Source organism: Rattus norvegicus, chromosome 7, assembly GCF_021556685.1.
Source record: "Rattus norvegicus strain SHRSP/BbbUtx chromosome 7, alternate assembly SHRSP_T2T, whole genome shotgun sequence".
Lineage (NCBI taxonomy): Eukaryota > Metazoa > Chordata > Mammalia > Rodentia > Muridae > Rattus > Rattus norvegicus.
In genome coordinates this window covers 13,145,248-13,166,932 of record NC_141540.1, presented here as the reverse complement: position 1 = coordinate 13,166,932, position 21,685 = coordinate 13,145,248, and the positions used below count along the sequence as shown (strand labels likewise).

The window sequence follows — 21,685 nt, the reverse complement described above, 5'->3', positions numbered from 1 at the left end:
TGTGCTGTCAAGGTGTTGACATATGCTCTCTCTTGTTTCTTTTTGTAGACACTCAGAGCTCTGAGTTTTCCCCTTAGTACCACTTTCATTGTGTCCCATAAGTTTGGGAATGTTGTATCTTCATTTTCATTAAATTCTAAGAAGTCTTTAATTTCTTTCTTTATTTCTTCTTTGACCAAGTAGTCATTGAGTAGAACATTGTCCAACTTCCATGTATATGTGGGCTTTCTGTCATTATTGTTGTTATTGAAGACCAGTCTTGTGCGTGGTGATCTGATAGGATGCATGGGATTATTTCTATCTTTCTGTATCTAATGAGGCCTGTTTTATGACCGGTTATGTGGTCAATTTTGGAGAAAGTACCATGAGATGGTGAGACGAAGGTATATCCTTTTGTTTTAGGATAGAATGTTCTATAAATATCTGTTAAGTCCATTTGGTTCATGAGTTCTCTTAGTCTGTCTATGTCTCTGTTTAATTTCTATTTCCATGATCTGTCCATTGATAAGAATGGGGTGTTGAAATCTCCAACTATTATTGTGTGAGATCCAATGTGTGCTTTGAGCTTTAGTAAGTTTTCTTTTATGTATGTAGGTGCCCTTGTATTTGGAGCATAGATATTTAGGATTGAGAGTTCATCTTCGTAGATTTTTCCTTTGATGAATATGAAGTGTCCTTCCTTATCTTTTTTAATGACTTTTGGTTGAAAGTCAATTTTATTTGATATTAGAATGGCAACTCCAGCTTGTTTCTTTGGGCCATTTGCTTGGAAAGTTGTTTTCCAGCCATTTACTCTGAGGTAATGTCTGTCTCTGTCTCTGAAGTGTTTCCTGCATGCAGCAGAATGCTGGGTCCTCTTTACTTATCCAGTCTCTTAAGTCTATGTCTTTTTATTGGGGAATTGAGTCCGTTGATGTTGAGAGATATTAAGGAATAGTGATTGTTGCTTCCTGTTATTTTCATTGTTAGAGGTGGAATTATGTTTGTCTCTGTTTTTTGTTTCATTGCAAGGAAATTATATTCTTGCTTTCTGTACGGTGTTGTTTCTTTCCTTGTGTTGGAGTTTTCCATCTGTTATCCTTTGTAGGGCTGGATTTGTAGAAAGATATTGTGTAAATTTGGTTTTGTCATGGAATATCTTGGTTTCTCCATCTATGTTAATTGAGAGTTTTGCTGGATACAGTAACTTGGGCTGGCATTTTTGTTCTCTTAGGGTCTGTATGACATCTGTCCAGGATCTTCTGGCTTTCATAGTCTCTAGTGAGAAGTCTGGTGTAATTCTTATAGGTCTGTCTTTATATGTCACTTGACCTTTTCCCCTTACTGCTTTTAATATTCTTTTTTTTGTTTTGTGCATTTGGTGTTTTAACTATTATGTGACGGAAGGAATTTCTTTTCTGGTCCAATCTATTTGGAATTCTGTAGGCTTCTTGTATGTTTATGGGCATCTTTTTCTTTAGGTTAGGGAAGTTTTCTTCTATAATTGTGTTGAATATATTTACTGGCCCTTTAAGTTGGGAGTCTTCATTCACTTCTATACCTGTTATCCCTAGGTTGATCTTCTCATTGTGTCCTGGATTTCCTGTATGTTTTGGCTAGAAGCTTTTTTCATTTTACATTATCTTTGACAGTTGTGTCGATGTTTTCTATGGTATCTTCTGACTCTGAGATTCTCTTTTCTATCTCTTTTATTCTGTTGGTGATGCTTGTATCTACGGCTCCTTGTCTCTTCCTTAGGTCTTCTATATCCAGGGTTGTCTCCCTTTGTGCTTTCTTTTTTGTTTCTTTTTCCATTTTCAATTCCTTCACCTGTTTGGTTGTGTTTTCCTGTAATTCTTTCAGGGATTTTTGTGTTTCCTCTCTAAGGGCTTCTACTTGTTTACTTGGTTCCTGTATTTCCTTAAGGGAGTTCTTTATGTCTTTCTTAAAGTCTTCCATCATTATCAAAAAATCTGATTTTAAATCTAAATCTTGCTTTTCTAGTGTGTTTGGATATCCAGTATTTTCTTTGGTGGGAGAAGTGGGTTCTGATGATGCCAAGTAGTCTTGGTTTCTGTTGCTTAGGTTCCTGCACTTGCCTCTATCCATTGGGTTGTCTCTGGTGTTTGCTTGTCTTGCTGTTTCTGAGAGTGACTTGACCCTGCTGTAGGCCTCTGTGTCAGCACTCCTGTAGAACTGTTTTGCTGTTTTCTTTCAGCCTTTTCTGAGAATAGGTGCTCTGATTTTAGGTGTGTTAGCACTCCTGGAGACTGTTTTTCAGCTTTAGGCAAAGGGTCCTACCCCTGATTGTTCCTAGGTCCTTGCACCCTGCGGGCACAGTTGGTACTATGTGTTTCTCTCTTGGGTCTGGACTGTTGGCAGAAGGTAGTCTCCTCTGACTTCTCAGGAGTATCCACACTTCTGAGGGTCCAGCTCTCTCCCCCATGGGATTTGGGTACAGGGAGCTGTTTGGCCAGTTCAGTTTGGTCTTGGGCGCAGACCAGAACTGTGGGTACCAGCAACTGTCTGTTCCTATATCCTTGTGTCCAGAGGCACTGTGCAGTTTCCCCTTGGACCAGGGATGAGGGCAGAGGTGTGCAGAGGTGGCAGTCTGTCCTGCGGTCTCCGAATGTCTGTACTGCTGGGTGTTCAGCTCTTTTCCCCATGGGATTTGGGTGCAGCGAACTATGGGATGGTATCAATTCCTTTATTGGCTTTTTAAGGTGGGAATCTTCATTCTGTTCTATACCTTTTATTCTTAGGTTTAGTTTTCTCATTGTGTTCTAGGTTTCTTTAATGTTTTGGGTTAGGAGCCTTTTGCTTTTTGCATTTTCTGTGACCATTGTGTCAATGTTTTCTATGGTATCTTCTGCCCCTGAAGTTCTCTCTTCTATCTCTTGTATTCTGTTGGTGATACTTGTGTCTATGACTGCTGATCTCTTTCCTAGGTTTTCTATCTCCAGGGTTGTCTCCCTTTGTGATTTCTTTATTGTTTCTATTTCCATCTTTATATCCTGGATGGTTTTGTTCAATTCTTTCACCTGTTTGTTGTGTTTTCCTGTAACTCTGTTAGGGATTTTTGTGTTTCCTCTTTAAGAGCTTCTACCTGTTTACTCGTGTTTTCCTGTATTTCTTTAAGGGAGTTATTTATGTCCTTCTTAAAGTCTTCTATCATCATCATGAGATGTGATTTTAAATTCAAATCTTGCTTTTCTGGCGTGTTGGAATAGCCAGTATTCAGTGGTTGGAGAACTATGTTCTGGTGATGTCAAGTAGTCTTGGTTTCTGTTGCTTAGGTTCTTAAGCTTGCCTTTCACCATCTGGTTATCTCTGATGTTAGTTGTTCTTGCTGTCTTTGACTGGAGTTTGTCTGTCCTGTGAGCCTGTGATCTTGCACTCTTGGCACAGATGGAGACTGAAAGGGACCTAGGCAACCTCCATGCGCTCCCAGTGGGTCTCTCTTTGGATAGTCAGTGGAGAGAAAGTGGGGTCCCACCTGTGGACTTAGGAGTGAGAGCACTCCTGGCAGACCAGCTCTCTGTGGGCAGTTTTTGGGTCTGAGAGCTGTGGGACAGCCCCAACTCTGTGCACAGGTTGCATTCTAGTCTTTTTAAAATTGCTGATGCCAGGTGAAAATCAATCCAGTGGGTTAAATTTGACTTGAATAGCCTGGGCACCATTTTAGCCATGTGACAAGTGGATCACAAGTTGTTGTTTTGTGATCTGTATGTGCTGTTCACCTTGTAAATAGATGAAGAAGTGACTACTGAGTTCAGCAATGACTTTGTAATTCAGGTGCTGTTTTAAAACAGTGTGGTGATGGGGAATTCCTTTGGCAGGTGTAGTCAAGGTGTGCCCCGGGAAACTATTCCATACATCTGATGTAAAAGAGGTTTATTGGGGGAGGATGGAAGTTTGAGTTCCTGGCGAAGGGATAGAAGCAGAAAAGTAGACACGTAGACAGGCAGGTAGATGGGAGTAGTGTCATCAGGCCAGAGAGAATGGGGCAGAGAGGGAGACAAAGGGGGCTTGAAGGGTAGAGAGACAGCTGGGTTGGCAGGCGGATCCTTCTATCATGCTGAACACACCAGATATACTTGGTGGCAGCTGAAGATGATGGTGGCAGATGATGACATAAGCCGTTGCCAAGTATCTGATAGTACGGTAGTGGGATTGCTTGTAGGCTAACAGGCCACCTTCTACCATAATGCCCATCTCTCCAGTTCTGGGACAGTTCTTTGCCTGGCTAAAGTCCAGAGCTGGGAACCATTGTGCTGTGACACTTCACAACACTCTTTTCCAAATGAAAGGTTTCCATCATTCAGGCCTCTCTAGCCAATCAGGACCTCCAGACGGACTTGCCAATCAGAGTTGGCAGAGCACTTTAGGGCCTCAATATTATAGGCTTGGCTAAGGTACTTACATAAGCTGTCTTGCTCAGTATGCTGAGCTGTAACTTGCTGACTGAAGGAGTGAAGAGTGTGGGGTGAGCCCAGAATCCTCATCATGGTTGAGTGGTGCTCCTTCACCACAAGAGTATGAGCTGGAGGAGCCTGTGTGTGGTTATCCTGTGAGGTAGATACTGGTGGCACCCAGTGAAGTCCTTTGAGTTCTGTGGAGTCCCTACATCTCCCACTCAGAGGAGAGACCTCTGAGTGACTTAGTTTAAAGGTATGTTTTATTTGCCTGTTGCATCTTGGACAGTTATTTGCTCCGTCTGTTAACCTGGAGTACTCTTGGAAGCCTCTAGGCTTAGTACAATGTGGTACCATCTAATGTAAGCTTAGAATGTTTTCAGCCTCTGAGACTTATTGTAGAATAAACTCATCCTTTCTTCTTTCTGACTTCTGTCTGTCTCTCTTATGGCTCAAACTCCTCTCCAAGCTTATTGGTTCCAACAGGCTTCTGTCAGCTTCTTTGTATTCCTCTGCTTGAGCTCAAACTAACTCTAGCAATATGTTCAGATCTTCTGGCTCCTTCTCATTCTCTGGCTTGTTTTGTCTTTACCTGTGTCTAGGTTGTTCTCTCTTCCACCTGTCTCTGTAAAACTCTCCTGGTAAAACTGCCTTCGGATTCCACACACTGTGTTGTCATGAACTCAACTCTACTGACAGGCCTTTCCAGTCACTGATTCAACAAAACTGACTGGAACCCAGAGATCTGCATGCCCCTGTGTCCTGAGTGCTGGGATCAAAGGCGTGCACCACACTCTGGACCTAAGCTGATCTTTACTTTAGATGTCCTGTAACAGGCTGTCGCTGAACTCAGAGATCTGGTTGCCTCTGTCCCAAGGTATTAAAGGTGTCTGCATTCCAGCTGGGTCACATAGAACTGGAAGGTCTTTGGATGTGACCCCTCGCCAAAGCATCTGTTTTCTGAATCTAATTTCCTCTGCACTTAGTTCCCTTGGGCACAGCTGCACAGAAACCTTGTGTGAAAACATCCTTGTTGCTGATGTCACTGTGCAATGAGCCTGCTTCAGTGTCTTTCTCTCTTGCCAGGGAAGGCAGAGGTGGTGACCGCAGAGTTTCTCCAGTGACCTCTAGGAGTTCTTCAGTGGGCACCTAACATTCAGGTGTAGAAAAGTGAAATGGAAACTTATGGTTTCTTTGGAAAGCCAGTTGTGTCAGATGGTGTTGCTGGGTCAGATACATGTAGGAATGTCTTCCTGATGCAGTCACAGGTGAGAGAGTGTTTCACTAAGGCAGACATGTGTAATAACATTCTGCTGAAGCGCACACAGGCGAAAGTATATTTTGCTAAAGTAAGCGTGTAGGACACATAGTGAAGGATTCTTGGCTAAACGACATGCATATATTGATTTGCCTGAGATCGCATTGCTGAGCTTTTCTTGTGATGATGCAATAGAGAAAAAACTACTCAAAGTCTAGTGACGTCGATCTGCTTCTCCATGCTTCCTTGGACTCAGGCCGATTGGCAGAGTGATGTCAGCTGATATAGACTCACATGGAATTTGGCTAAGACAGACTGGTGCTGAGGCAAGACCCATGCAAGGACACATGATGTTTGGAGGGAGTATAAATAGGACTCAACGCACAGTGACAGGGGTTGGGGTGGGGAGAGGGGGCAGGGCTTGCATAGCTAGCTTTTCAACACTTCTTGGTCACAAGTCTTCATCTTTTCTGATCTTCTCTTCTTTGAGAGAGGCATAGCAGAGAACTTCTCCTGATGTCCCTGCTGGCCTGAGTCACTACTGATGACTTGTAAGATTCGGTGGAGGCCTGGCTATTTCTCCTTGGTTGTGCTGCCACTGCTGACTGTGTTTGGATCTAGACACTGCGGTGTATTCGTGAAGTGTTTGCCAGTGGATACAGCTGCGGGTGCTGAGTCCTGCGAACTGAACTGCTGATTTCTTGACAACGCAGAAGAGTTTTGCTCCAAAGAACAATTTCTAAATTGTTTCCTTTTATCCTGATAACCTTTCCTTTCCACTGCCTCTGGTGTATGGTGGGCTAGAAATAGGTTAAAGCATTCAGGAATCCATATTAAAAGTAGGATTTGAAAAAATTCTAAGCTTACAGAAACTGTTTGCAGTTAATTCTCTGCTGGTCTAAATCTCTGTTATTTACTTATTTGCATGTAGATGCCATGGGTCTGGTCATGTGTGTTAGGAAAGCCAGACTCAATGGGTTTCCTGGTCTCATTTGTTAATATTTACTCTATTTTAATTTTGTGGTCTGTTGGTCTTTTTATTCTATCACAAATAGTATGTTATAGGTAGGTTTTTCCTGTTTTCTGTGGGAATAGGGGGTGGAAGGAAACAAGGGCTAATACCACGCCCTCAGAAAAGATACATACTTTAACCTGAGGAGAGAAGGTTATATATAATAACCTGAGGAGAGAAGGTTATATATAATAACCTGAGGAGAGAAGGTTATATATAATAACCTGAGGAGAGAAGGTTATATATAATAACCTGAGGAGAGAAGGTTATATATAATAACCTGAGGAGAGAAGGTTATATAAAATAACCTGAGGAGAGAAGGTTATATATAATGACCTGAGGAGAGAAGGTTATATATAATGACCCGAGGAGAGAAGGTTATATATTTGAGAGATAGAGTTTTAAATTAGCCCAAAACTCAACAACAGGATCTATCTCTGGAAGACAGATTGTTAAAAATGCAAGAGAACGGCTTTGCTTATCACCCGGTGTGAGTAACTGTTCTTTGCTCTGCCCCTGTGATGTTTATTTAAGCCCCTACTTGTGCTTTCCAGCCATTGCGTCCTGCAGAGAGCATTCCAGGAACCAGGGGGCCATAAAACCTTCTGGGTCCCCTTATCTCCTGGAGCCATAAAACAATCCTGTAACTTGTGGTGCCTTCCCTTTTGACATCCCCCCATCCCCTGGGCTCACAGCCTCTGCCTTTAAATACTCTTTCTCCCAGCCTCTCGGGGTCGACTCCTCTGTCTCCTGCGTGGGATATGTGTCAGCCTGGAGATCTCTATAATAGGTCTCCGTAATAAACCTCGCCTTTGCTTATTACATCCAAAATGGTCTCTCTGTGTCTGGGGTCCGCGATTTCCCAAGACTTGAGTAAGGGTCTCTCTGAGTGGGATCTTTCATTTGGGGGCTCGTCCGGGATCTTCGCGACCACCCCAGACTCCGAAGACCCCTTGGAGGTGAGTTGGATGTTTATCTGAGTGTTTCTGTGTGAGCGGCGCCGCATTGGTCAGTCTGTGTCTGTCTCTGTTTTGGTTCCGCCATGTGTGTATATGTGTGTGTCTTAGTACCGGTCAGTGTTAAGAGGGTAGATGTGTATTCCTGCCCTGTGCTAGGAGGGCGGACGTGTATTCCTGCCCTGTGCTAGGAGAGTGGATGGGTATCCCCACTCGGTGCAGCTGCCTTTGTGGTCCGTGAGGATCCTCTGGCTTCGGAAGGGGGGACGCCCCGGGGCCCGCAAGCTGCAGCCCTGGAAAGACGTTCCATGGGCGGAGAGCAGTCGGAAGAGCCCGGCTGTGGGCAGTCAGGAGGACCTGACTGTGGTTTTCTGGAACAAAGGAGACAGAGTGCTCCTTTTACCTAGGCGGGAGTGGACGAGGAATCCCACTCCGTCAGAGGTCGAGTTCGGCTGCCTATTTAAGTATAGGCACGGACAAGTGTGCTTGGACGTGTTAGTGTCTGTTGTCTGTATTCTGTTTCTGTGTTTGGTATCCCAGAAGCAGCTAAGGTTAAGCTGCAGTTTGGGCCAGGTACTGAAGGTACCAGGCATCTGTGGAAATTGGTTATAGGATGCTTTGTCTTGGTCTTGTTTGTCTGGTTTGTTTTCTGTGGTATTGTCGAGTGTCTTTTTGGCTTTTGTTTCGTTTTTTTTTTTTTTTTTTTTTTTTGGTTCTTTTTTTCGGAGCTGGGGACTGAACCCAGGGCCTTGCACTTCCTAGGTAAGCGCTCTAACCACTGAGCTAAATCCCCAGCCCCTTGTTTCGTTTTTAAATTTGGACTGATGACTATGTTTGAAATCTTGGACTGACGACTGTGTTTGAAATCATGTAACTGTTTGCTTTGTTCGTCAAAGAGTTTTACTTGGTTCTCTTGGTGCTTAAGTTAAAAGTTGAAAATAATTTGCTTGAGAAAAATTGTTTTCTGCCAGGAGTTTTATCTTTCTCTCTTGAGCCTCCTCCCCAAGGAGAGATGCCCCTCCCTTTACTCCCCTTGTCCAGTCTAGCCGCTGTTAACGGTTGTGTGTAAAGAACTCCAGGTTAGTGACCCTGTCTGAAGCAGACATTAACAAGAACCTTGAGGAAAAAACCGCTCTTAAATAAAAGTTTCCCCAGATAAGGCCTCCGGTATAAAACAAGTGTAGTGAAAGGAAATTTAATTTTGTGGACCCCACTCTAGTGGCGGTGTGTTGGTTGATAGCCAACGTAATGTTTTTGAAGCATAGTGTTTTATCTGTGCTTGTGCTCACAGCCCACACAGTGGTGGGGGGAGCGAAACTAGCCGCGGAGCTGCTATAGCAAACATGGAGACTTCTCAGTCTCACCCAATTTTTCTTGCTCTTCAAGAGCTGTTTAAAAGAAAAAGGCTTAAGATAAAAAGAAACACTATAGAGAGATTTCTTAGTGAATTGCTACACCTTGGTTCGCTATCTCTGGGAATCTCACGGTGGACAGCTGTGATAAGCTGGGAAAGATTAAATTTTGCTTGGGAGCAAGGAACCTTAAAGGGACAGGCTACATTAGAAATGCAACAGGAGGAACGATCTGAAAAGGCTGAGAGTGAGGCGGGGGAAGACTCTAAAGAAAACAAGAACAAGAAAGGAATTTCTGCCTTTAGTGGCCTGACCTTCAACATTTGCTCACAGAAGGAGAGCGCTCATTAAGAGAAGTTCTATAAGGAAGCCTGCCTTATCTGCTGGCCTTATTCCAAGAGAGGAGTCAGTCTCCAACATTAAATTACTTTTCTCGTTGGTCATCATTAACATGGAGAGTGCCTTTGATCCTATCCCCACAGCAGCCAGTTCCTGCCCCTGTGGTCGAAATGCCCCAGGTTGGGGGACAAAAAAAGCCCCTAAAATAGTTTCAAAAACAATCTACAACAAACTGTGAAGAACTTTGTTTTGCCAGTCAAAATTTAGAATTCAGGCTTTGGCTGTGGCCAAGGTCAGGATTAATGTTTTCTTTTCCATGGGCCTTTAGCCCACTAAGACAGTTTGGTAAAGGGCTGCTACTGAGGTCCTGAAGGTCCCAGGTGAACCCATTACAATTCTTTTGTCAGCAACTTGGCATCTAGCACTCAGGTCCTAACCATCTCTCCATTCTTTTGTTATTAGTTGTTACTAGAAGGCTAGTGTCATTTGGAGGCTGGTTCTCTTGAGAGGCAAAGCCACCAAGCTGACACTGAAGAGAGGTACTCCTTAAGAGAAAATCTAAGTCCAGAGAGACAGCCGGTAACAGATAGGCTGCCCCTCTGCTCGCCTTTCTGTTTCATAGACAAAGCTTGTGCTTATTTTTACAATGGCCTTTTTGTCCAAAAAAAAGGCCTCCTGGTTTGACTAAATGCTATTTGTCCTCTTCAGTGGACCTCTGTTCTCTAGATTCCCTTCTTGTTTTCTCACCATCCCACTTGAGATGCTTGTTAGTAACTGTTACAGGTCTTCTTTACCACCGAGGAAAGACAAAATCCTATTAAAGGCCAGAAAAAAATGTTCCAGACACGGATAGAAGGCCCTCACTTCTGCCTGTTGGCTTCAATACGCCTGAAGGTAGGGAGCGCCAGGTCTGCCGCCAGGCTCCAAGGGGCTGGAAAATGCCCCACCAATCTGGCTAAGATAAAGAAAAGATATAAAGAGAAAGTTATAAAAATTTGAAGGGTTAAGCTAAGTTGCTGAGAGAGTTAGTGTAAGCTACAGAGAAAGTAAGGTTGAACAGAGAGACTGAGAAAGAGAAAGAGAAAAGAAGGTAAAAGAACAAGAAGCTAGGAAAAAAAGAAGGTAAAAAAAAGAAGAAGCTAGAGAGCTAAAGAGAGATAAAAGACAAGAGAGAAACATATACTGGCCACCATAGTTAGGAAACCTAGGAAGACAGTACCTGACAATAGAAGAGAATTCCTGGCTAAAGATCAGTGTGCCTAATACAAAGAAAAAGGACACTGGGTCAGGGACTTCCCCAGAAAGAACAAGAGGGGCCACTGAAGAGCCTCTTGGTCCTAGAGTGCTGGCTATACACAAAGATAGAAGAGAAGCCCACCCAGTTGTTTTGTGGATACAGGGACCCAAAGCTCTGTGCTCCTATGCCCCAGTGGGCCAGTATCCAAAGACCTTGGGTACAAGGGTCTACTGGCAACAAACAATACTTATGGACTACCTGAAGAACAGTAGACCTTGGCCTGGGCCGGGTAACCCACTAGTTCATGGTCATCCCTGACTGCCCCCATCCCTTGCTCATGAGAAAGTTGCTCTCCAAAATGGCTTGCGTGGGCTGAAATGGCTGGGTGAGGTCATGTGTATACATATCTACAGACTGTGTATGTGGAGCTTAAGACCTGTCTCAGTGCACCAGTACCTGATGCTGGGAGATGTGTGGCTTAGTGCTGTTCTGCCTGGAACACATCACTCCTGCCAACCGGGCACTAACAATTATCACCCAATCCAGGACTTAAACTGTGATAGAGTGGCTGATGTTTTGCCTTTGAATAGAACGTCCCAAAAGATGGGACCACTGGTCAGCTGACATGGACTAGATTCTCCACCAGTTGGGGACAATCTAGTCACCTTGCTGCCCAATCCTGACCTGGAGCCACTGCAACACGAGTGTCAAGCACTGGCAGAAGCCCATGGGTGGAGGAAAGACCTCTGCGACTGGCTGATTGACCCCTGCTGAAAGCCGAGGCTACCTTGTCTACAGACGGGAACAGTTCTCTTCATGAAGGTCAGAGATAAGTGGGTGCTACCGTGGTGGACAACACAATGTCATCTGGAATGGCTGAACCTCAATCCCCCAGCACATCAGCGCCGCAGATGTCTTTGCCATCTCTTGGATGCCCTGATGAAGCCAGCAACTGTGAGTACTATTCATTGCCCAGGATATCAGGAGGGAAGAGATTCAGTGGCATGGGACAGTAACAAAGCAGATAAAGTGGCTCAAAAAATGGCTATACAGGAGCCTATCCTGGTTACAGGCCTACAAGAGACAGCCACTGGGAACTGGGATTGGACTAAGAGATGGCCTCACTTAGAATGTACAACAGAAGAAAAGGTCCAAATTGCTTAAACGGAAAAAAGACAATGACACACTTGAAGGAAAACTATACTCCCCAGAGAACAAACAAAAGACTTACTTTGTCAAATACAAAAAGGGACTAATTTAGGAGATAAAAAGTTTGTCCAAATAGTTAAGGTGTATATAATAGACTTTAAGATTCTAGCCAGAGAGACAGTAAAAAAATATAAGATATGTCAGTAAGTAAAAGCTTAGTAAACAAACAGGGCAAGGAGACCTAGAGAGTTTAGCGAGAAGTCGAAGTGAACATCACTGAGAAAATATGATCACAAGTATCTCCTAGTGCTTGTAGATACTTTTTTAAGAATAGATAGAAGCTTTCCTCACCAAGCAAGAGATGGCCTCTATAGTCATCAAGAAGATACTGGAAGAAATTCCCCTGGTCTGGAATGCCCAAGATAATCTGGTCAAACAACGGCCCTACTTTCATTGCCAAGGTAAGCCAGGGTGTGGCCATGTATTTAGAGGTCGATTGGAAATTACGTTATATTTACAGACCTCAAAGTTCAGGACAGGTAGAGTAAATAAATAAAACTTTAAAAGAGACCCTGACCAAATTGACCATGGAGACTGGCGCAGACTGGGTGGCACTCCTTCCCTCTTGCTCTCTTCAGAGCAAGAAATATCCCTTCCAGATTCAGCCTTACCCCCTTTGAGATCTTATATGGGGCCTCAGCTCCTCTGAGTATATTAGATGATGTTATTAAACCAACACGTCATAGTAATAATGATTTGTATGCCAGGCTAAAAGACCTACAGGTGATACAAAAGGAAATCTGCTCACAGCTGACAATAGCCTATGTCCTGGGGACCCCCCGAGACAATCAGTTCCAGGTTGGAGACTACAGCTACATACAACGACACGGAGCCCAGAGCCTCGCTGGAAAGGACTATACCTGGTGCTGCTGACCACCCTGACAGCCAAGTCTCAGCCCTCACCAGCCGCGTACTAGCTGTTGGGGCTGAGAGCTGGGACCTAGAGGGACACTCATATCTTCAAAAAGCTCCCTAGACTTACACATCAGATAAGTGGATACATCAGAGACGAGACTGAGAGGTCGCTATAATGCTCACTTGAAGAGTGTGCTTTAAAAACAAGAATTTCATGTTTGCCCTGGGTTCCATCGGGAGAGGTGTAGAGATAGGCTTAATTTCTATTACAAATGATATAACATTACATGTGTTAGTACTCCTAAGACTTCTTGGGACTGTGCCTCAGGGATCACAACCTGTATACGTTTAAAAGTTCTAAAAGACAGTCATGACCTTGGTGTGTAGGTACAGATAGTGTCCAGATTGGAATCCTGATGCTAAAAACTTAATAAGATCTTAAGGCTGAGTTTAGGTGGTACAAGGACATCTATCAGGACTCTGTTTGGGAACCCCTCCAGCCTTCCATAAACATTTATATAACCAAACAGTAATTAGTTCTAGGACAGCTGCCACTCATTATCTGATACCAGGACCCAGTCGGTGGTGATTATACTGGACTCACCTCTTGTGTGTCCACAAGTGTGTTCAGGCCAACAATAGATTTCTGCCTGTTAATACAATTAATCCCCAGGATTTACTATCATTCTGCTGATGATTTTAAAAGATAAAAGACTATATACTGCCCTCAAAAAAGGGTGTTACTTTTACCCTACTCTCTGCTCTAGCTAGACTGTTACTGATAATTTACTTGGTCTTAGTTTTTGGCTCACACGTGACAAATAGACTAATTGATTTTGTTAAACATCCAGTGAGTACTGTTCAGTTGATGGTTCTGAGACAACAGTACCAATCAATTAGGACAACTGGTAAAGCCAAATATGAGACTTGATATCAAAATTCTAAGATTAGAATTACTTAGTAGAAGAAGAGGGGAATGAGAGATAGAGTTTTAAATTAGCCCAAAACTCAGCAACAGGACCTGTCTCTGGAAGACATATTGTTAAAAATGCAAGAGAACGGGGCTGGGGATTTAGCTCAGTGGTGGAGCGCTTACCTAGGAAGCGCAAGGCCCTGGGTTCGGTCCCCAGCTCCAAAAAAAAGAACCAAAAAAAAAAAATGCAAGAGAACGACTTTGCTTATCACCGGTGTGAGTAACTGTTCTTTGCTCTGCCCCTGTGATGTTTATTTAAGCCCCTACTTGTGCTTTCCAGCCATTGCGTCCTGCAGAGAGCATTCCAGGAACCAGGGGGCCATAAAACCTTCTGGGTCCCCTTATCTCCTGGAGCCATAAAGCAATCCTGTGACTTGTGGTGCCTTCCCCTTTGACATCCTCCCATCCCCTGGGCTCACAGCCTCCTCCTTTAAATACTCTTTCTCCCAGCCTCTCGGGGTCGACACCTCTGTCTCCTGCGCGGGATACGTGTCGGCCCGGAGATCTCTGTAATAGATCTCCTAATAAACCTCGCCTTTGCTTATTACATCCAAAATGGTCTCTCTGTGTCTGGGGTCCGAGATTTCCCAAGACTTGAGTAAGGATCTCTCTGCATGGGATCTTTCAATATAATAACCCGAGGAGAGAAGGTTATATATAATAACCCGAGGAGAGAAGGTTATATATAATGACCCGAGGAGAGAAGGTTATATATAATAACCCGAGGAGAGAAGGTTATATATAATGACCCGAGGAGAGAAGGTTATGTATAATGACCCGAGGAGAGAAGGTTATGTATAATGACCCGAGGAGAGAAGGTTATATATAATAACCCGAGGAGAGAAGGTTATATATAATAACCCGAGGAGAGAAGGTTATATATAATGACCTGAGGAGAGAAGGTTATATATAATGACCCGAGGAGAGAAGGTTATATATAATAAGGAAGCCGTAACCCAGCAGAGGAGTTGTCTCTACCCTATTTGGAGGAAATACTGTCTTTCCTTTCGTCCTTTCTCTTTCTGTCTCTCCTTTTCCTCTCTGTCCCTCTTCTCTCTCTGTGCCCATTAGGCTCTTTCAGTCTTTTTCTTTTAGAGCTGTTCTACTTGGGTCACATTCCTGCAATGCTGGGTTGTATTAGCTTGACAGCCGCAGGCTCCTGGTTTTGAATGCTAGTGCACAGCTAGAACTAGCTACGTCATTAACGGATATGCCCCTGTGGGAGTAGGTGTGTCGCATTTGTTTGGGTTTGTCAGGCTTGGCTCTGTATGACAAAGGCCTCTCTGCTGCAGTCCTGGATGAAGGAAACAGGCTGTTTATCCATGGTGGATGTGAATGCTTACAACTTACTCAGGGCGAACCAGAGATTAAATACCTTTTGCAGGAAGGGATGCTTGGGAAGGGAAGCTTCTTGGCTGAACCCTCAGGGGCTATCTAGCTATTTAGTTAGCATAAAGAACTCTATGGCAACTTGACTCACTGTCGAGGCTCTCTTAGTGAGGTGTCCTGGTCACATGCTCCAGGACAGGAACCTGTTTGGGGGTAGATTGAAATACCTACCATTTTCAATTAGAATTGCTGGGGATCCTTAATCTTCTCAACCTTACCAGCTTTTCCTCTGGTGGCACAGTCCACCGTTCCACAATTCCATTTTCTTTTTATAAAGGGGAGGTGTCATTGGAGTAACTGTCTCCTTTGTTATTTGTAGTTAAAATTTTGAGTGGAGTAGTGTGTAAGCACTAAAACACAGCATAAGCCAGAGGTGTATTGAGGGGAGGGATAGTAAGAGGAGGGATTAGTGAACCAACTTCATTGTTTAGTGGATTGAAATCAAGATTAAGTTTGCACAGGACTTTTTGGTTTTGTTTTTCATGGAGTTAACATTGGTCTTAAACATCATTTGATTTATCTACAAAGACATAGCATTTTCCTGACTATCATGCAAGTTTCCACACGTTTTCTAGAATTAGGCTCTGGCAAGAGATTTCTTCTGTTGCTGGAATGACCTAAGACTGTCAGCTCTCATTGTCTGCTTGTCTGGAAAGTCTCCAATCAGATGGTGTGTTTGGACAAAGGTTGTAGAGGGAGGAGCTGATAACTAAAATCTAGCTTCCTAGTTGTGTATTTATTTATTTATTAGATATTTTTATATTTACATTTCAGATGTTATCCCTTCTGGTTTCCCATTGATAAACCCTCACCCCCTCCCCCTTCTATGAGGGTGTTCCCTGACCCATTTACCCACCCCTTCCTGCCTCCCCACTCTGATATTACCCTATACTGGGGGGTTGAGCCTTGGAAGGACCAAGGGCCTCTCCTCCCATTGGTGCCCAACAAGGCCATCCTTTGCTACATATGTAGCTGGAGCCATGGTTCTGTTCATGTGTAATCTTTGGATGGTGGTTTAGTCCCTGGAAGCTCTGGTTGGTTGATATTGTTGTTCTTATGGGGTTGCAAACCCCTTCAGTTCATTCAATCCTTTCTCTAACTCCTCCAGTGGGTACCCTGTTCTTATATCAATGGTTGGCGTCCACCTCTGTATTTGTCAGGCTCTGGCAGAGCCCCATGGAGACAGCTATATCAGGCTCCTGTCAGCATGTACTTCTTGGCATCAGCAATATTGTCTGGGTTTGGTGGCTGTATGTATATGGGCTGGATCCCCGGGTGGGGCAGGCCCTGAATGGCCTTTCCTTCAGTCTCTGCTCCAAACCTTGTCTCCATATTTCCTCCTATGAATATTTTTGTTCCCCTTCTAAGAAAGACTGATGCATCTGTACTTTGGTTATCCTCCTTCTTGAGCTTCATTTTGTCTGTGGATTATATCTTGGGTAATCTGAACTTTTGGGCTAATATCCACTTATCAGTGAGTGTATACCATGTATGTTTTTTTGTGATTGGGTTACCTCACTGAGGATATTTTCTAGTTCCATCCATTTGCCTATTGTGTAAATGTACCACATTTTCTGTATCTATTCCTCTGTTGAAGGACATCTGGGTTCTTTCCAGATTCTGGCTATATAAATAATGTTGCTATGAACATAGTAGAGCATGTGTCTTTGTTGTATGTTGGAGCATCTTTTGGGTATATACCCGAGAGTAGTATAGCTGGATCCTCAGGTAGTTCAATGTCCAGTTTTCTGAGGAATGTCCAGACTGATTTCCAGAGTAGTTGACCAGCTTGCAATTCCATCAACAATGGAGGAATGTTCCTCTTTCTCCATATCCTCCCTAGCATCTGTTGTCACCTGAGATTTTTTTTAGCCATTCTGACTGGTGTGAGGTAAAATCAGAGGGTTGTTTTGATTTGCATTTCCCTGATGACTAAGGATGTTGAACATTTCTTTAGGTGTTTCTTAGCCATTCCATATTCCTCAGTTGAGAATTCTTTGTTTCACTCTGTACCCCATCTTTTAAGAGGATCATTTGATTCTCTGGAGACTAACTTCTGGAGTTCATTGTATATATTGGATATTAGCTCTCTATTGGATGTTGTGTTGATAAAGATCTTTTCCCAATCTGTTGGTTGCCGTTTTGTCCTAATGACAGTGTCCTTTGCTTTAGAGAAGCTTTGCAGTTTCATGAGGTCCCATTTGATGATTCTTGATCTTAGAGCATAAGCCATTGGTGTTTTGTTCAGGAAGTTGTCCCCAGTGCCCATGTGTTCAAGGCTCTTCTCCACTTTTTCTTCTGTTAGTTTGAGTGTATCTGGTTTGATGTGGAGATCCTTGATCCACTTGGACTGAAGCTTTGTACAGGGTGATAAGAATGGATTGATCTGCATTCTTCTACATGCCAACTTCCAGTTGAATCACCACCATTTGTTGAAAATGCTATCTTTATTCCACTAGATGGTTTTAGCTCCTTTGTCAAAGATCAAGTGAACATAGGTGTGTGGATTCAGTTCTATTCCATTGATCTACCTGCCTGTCTCTGTTCCAATACCATATAGTTTTTATCACGGTTGTTCTGTAATATGTAGCATGAGGTCAGGAATGGTGATTCCCCCAGAAGTTCTTTTATTATTGAGAATAATTTTTGCTATTCTGAGTTTTTGGTTATTGCAAGTGAATTTGCAAATTGCTCTTTCTAACTCTAGGAAGAATTGAGTTGGAATTTTCATAGAGATTATATTCAATCTGTAGATTGCTTTTGGCAAGATGGCCATTTTACAATATTAATCCTGCCAATCCATGAGCACGGGAGATCTTTCCATCTCTGAGATTTTCTTCAATTTCTTTCTTCAGAGACTTGAAGTTCTTGTCATACAGATCTTTCACTTGCTTGGTTAGGGTCACACCAAGTTATTTTTTGTTATTTGTAACTATTGTGAAGAATGTCGTTTCCCTAATTTCTTTCTCAGCCTTTTATCCTTGGAGTAGAGGAAGGCTACTGATTTTTTTTTTTTAGTTAATTTTATATTTAGCCACTTTGCTGAAGTTGTTTATCAGCTGTAGGAGTTCTCAGGTTGAATTTTTGGGACCACTTAAGTATACGATCATATCATTTGCAAATAGTGATATTCTGACTTCTTCCTTTCCAATTTGTATCCCTTTGATCTCGTTTTGTTGTCTAATTGCTCTGGCTAGGACTTCAAGTACTATCTTGAATAAGTAGGGGAGAGTGGGCAGCCCTGTTTAGTCCCTGCTTCAAGTTTCTCTCCATTTAGTTTGATGTTGGCTACTGGTTTGCTATATATTGCTTTTACTATGTTTAGGTATGGGCATTGAATTCCTGATCCTTCTAAGATTTTCATCATGAAGGGGTGTTGAATTTTGTCAAATGTTTTCTCAGTACTTAATGAAATGATCATTTTTTTTAGTTTGTTTATACAGTGCATTATATTGATGGATTTCTGTATATTGAGCCATCGTGCATCCCTGGGATGAAGCCTACTTGATCATCATGAATGTTCCTTTTGATGTGTTTTTGGATTTGGTTTGTGAGAATATTATTTAGTATTTTTGCATCAATATTCGTAAAGGAAATTGGTCTGAAGTTCTCTTTCTTCGTAAGGTCTTTGTGTGGTTTAGGTATAAGTAATTGTGGCTTCACAGAATGAATTGGACAGTGTTCCTTCTGTTTCTATTTTGTGGAATAGTTTGAAGAATATTGGAATTAGGTCTTATTTGCTGGTCTGATAGAATTCTGCACTAAACCCATCTGGACCTGGGCTCTTTTTGGTTGGGAGACTTTTAATGACTGCTTCTATTTCTTTATGAGTTATGGGGTTGTTTAGATACTTTATCGGATTCTGATTTAACTTTGGTACCTGGTATCTGTTTAGGAAATTGTCCATTTCCTCCACATTCTCCAATTTTGTTGAATTATAGACTTTTCTATTAGGATCTGATGATTTTTTAAAAATTTTCTCAATTTCTGTTGTTATGTTTCCCTTTTCATTTCTGATTTTGTTAATTTGGATACTCTCTGTGCCCTCTGGTTAGTCTGGCTAAGGGTTTATCTATCTTTTGATTTTCTCAAAGAACCAGCTCCTGGTTTTGTTGATTCTTTTTATAGTTCTTTTTGTTTAAATTTGGTTGATTTCAGCCCTGAGTTGATTATTTCTTGATTTCTACTCCTCTTGTGTGTATTTGCTTCTTTTTGTTCTACAGCTTTCAGATGTGCTGTCAAGATGCTAGTGTTTGCTTTCTCTTGAGTTTCTTTTTGGAGGCACTCAGAGCTTTGAGTTTCCTCTTAGTACTGCTTTCAGTGTGTCCTATAAGTTTGGGTATGTTGTGCCTTCATTTTCATCAAATCCTAAAACGCCTTTAATTTCTTCCTTTATTTCTCACTTGACCAAGTTATCATTGAGTATATAGTTGTTCAGCTTTCTGTTGTTATTGTTGTTATTGAAGACCAGCCTTAGTCCGTGGTGATCTCATAGAATGCATGGGATTATTTCAGTCTCCTTGTATCTATTGCCGCCTGTTTTGTGACTGATTATATGCTCAATTTTGGAGAAAGTACCATGAGGTGCAGAGAAGAAGGTATATCCTTTTGTTTTAGGATGAAATGTTCTACAGATATTCATCAAATCCATTTGGTTCCTAGCTTCTGTGAGTTTCTCTGTCTCTCTGTGTAGTTTCTGTTTTCATGATCTGTTTTCTCTTATCATGTCCATTGATAAGAGTGGTGTGTTCCAATCTCCCACTATTATTGTGTGAGGCACAATGTGTGCTTTGAGCTTTAGTAAGGTTTCTTTTATGAATGTAGGTGCCCCAGCATTTGGAGCGTAGATATTAAAGATTGAGAGTTCATCTTGGTGGATTTTTCCTTTGATGAATATGAAGTGTCCTTCCTTAATCTTTTTTGATAACTATTGGTTGAAAGTTGATTCATTTGATATTAGAATGGCTACTCAGCTTGTTTCTTAGGACCATTTGCTTAGAAAATTGTTTTCTAGCCTTTTACTCTGAGGTAGTGTCTGTCTTTGTCACTGAGATGTGTTTCTTGTATGCAGCAAAATGCTAGGTCCTGTTTTTGTATACACTCTATTATTCTATGTCGTTCTTTTGGGAAGTCGAGTCCATTGGTGTTAAGAGAAATTAAGGAATAGTGATTGCTGTTTCCTGTTATTTATGTTTTTAGAGGTGGAATTGTGTTTGTGTGGTTGTCTTCTTTTGAGTTAGTTGAAATTAGATTACTTTCTTGCTTTTCTAAGATATACTTTTCCTCCTTGTGTTGGAGTTTTCCATTTTTTATCCTTTGTAGGACTCGATTTCCCAGAAAGATATTTTGTAAATTTGGTTTTGTCATGGAATATCTTGGTTTTTCCATCTATGGTAATTGAGAGTTTTGCTGGATACAGTAGCTTGGACTGGCATTTGTGTTCTCTTAGGGTCTGTACGATATCCGCCTAGGATCTTCTGGCCTTTGTAGTCTCTAGTGAGAATTCTGGTGTAATTCTGATAGGTCTGCCTTTGTATGTTACTTGACCATTTTCCCTTACTGCTTTTAATATTCTTTCTTTCTTTTGTGTCTTTGGTGTTTTGACTATTATGTGTTAGGAGGAATTTCTTTTCTGGTCCTATCTACTTGGAATTCTGTAGACTTCTTGTATATTTATGGGCATCTCTTTCTTTAGGTTAGCGAAGTTTCCTTCTATAATTTTGTTGAAGATATTTACTTGCCCTTTATGTTGGGAGTCTTTGCTCTCTTCTATACCTATTATCCTTAGGTTTGATCTTCTCATTGTGTCCTGGATTTCCTGGATATTTTGGCTTAGAAGCTTTTTGGTTTTCGTATTTTCTTTGACTGTTGTGTCAATGTTTTCTATGGTATCTTCTACCCCTGAGATTCTCTCTTCTATCTCTTGTATTTTGTTGGTGATGTTTGCTCTATGACTCCTGATCTCTTTCCTAGGTTTTCTATCTTCAGCGTTGTCTCCCTTTGTGATTTCTTTATTGTTTCTATTTCCAATTTTAGATCCTGAATGGTTTTATTCAATTCCTTCACCTGTTTGGTTGTGTTTTCCTGTAACCCTGTAAGGTATTTTTGTGTTTCCTCTTTAAGAGTTTCTACCTGTTTACTTGTGTTCTTTTGTATTTCTTTAAGTGAGCTATATTTATCCTTCTTAAAGTCCTTTAACATCATGAGTTGTGATATTAAATTGAAATCTTGTTTTTCTGATGTGTTGGCAGTATCTTGGGCTTGCTGTAGGGGTAGAACTGGGTTCTGATGATGCCAATTGGCCTTGGTTTTGTTGCTGAGGTTCTTGCTCTATCCTCTCACCATCTGCTTATGTTTGGTGTCAGCTGGTCTTGCTGTCTCTGACAGTGGCTTTACCCTCCTGTAAGCCTGTGTGTCAGTACTCCTAGAGACTCACTTTCTCCCAGTGGGATCTGGGTACAGAGAGCTGTGTCACAGAGTCAGCTCTGGTTGCAGGCAGAAACAGGAAGTATCCTGTCCTAGACTGCTCCTCAGTTCTTGTGTCCTGAGGTCTCCAGACAGGTTCCTCTTGGGCCAGGAATGTGAGCAGAAGTGGTGTCTCACTTGTGCTCTCAGGATTCTCTGCACTTCTGAAAATCCAGCTTTCTCCCCAAGGAATCTGGGTACAGAGAGATGTGGCACTGGGTCAGCTCTGGGTGCAGGCAGAAACCA

General features: G+C 42.2%; 1 protein-coding gene across 2 annotated transcripts in view; it reads left to right on the top strand.

Annotated features, from left to right (window-relative positions):
• Positions 1–21,685, top strand: part of Znf624l (zinc finger protein 624 like) — a 37,602-nt gene that overhangs the window by 4,405 nt on the left and 11,512 nt on the right. Inside the window, exon 1 of one of the 2 annotated variants that reach the window (XM_087555269.1) lies at positions 10,241–11,502. Coding sequence (XP_087411395.1) covers positions 11,365–11,502 — 138 coding nt within the window. The 5' untranslated portion in view covers positions 10,241–11,364. 2 annotated transcript variants of the gene reach the window in all.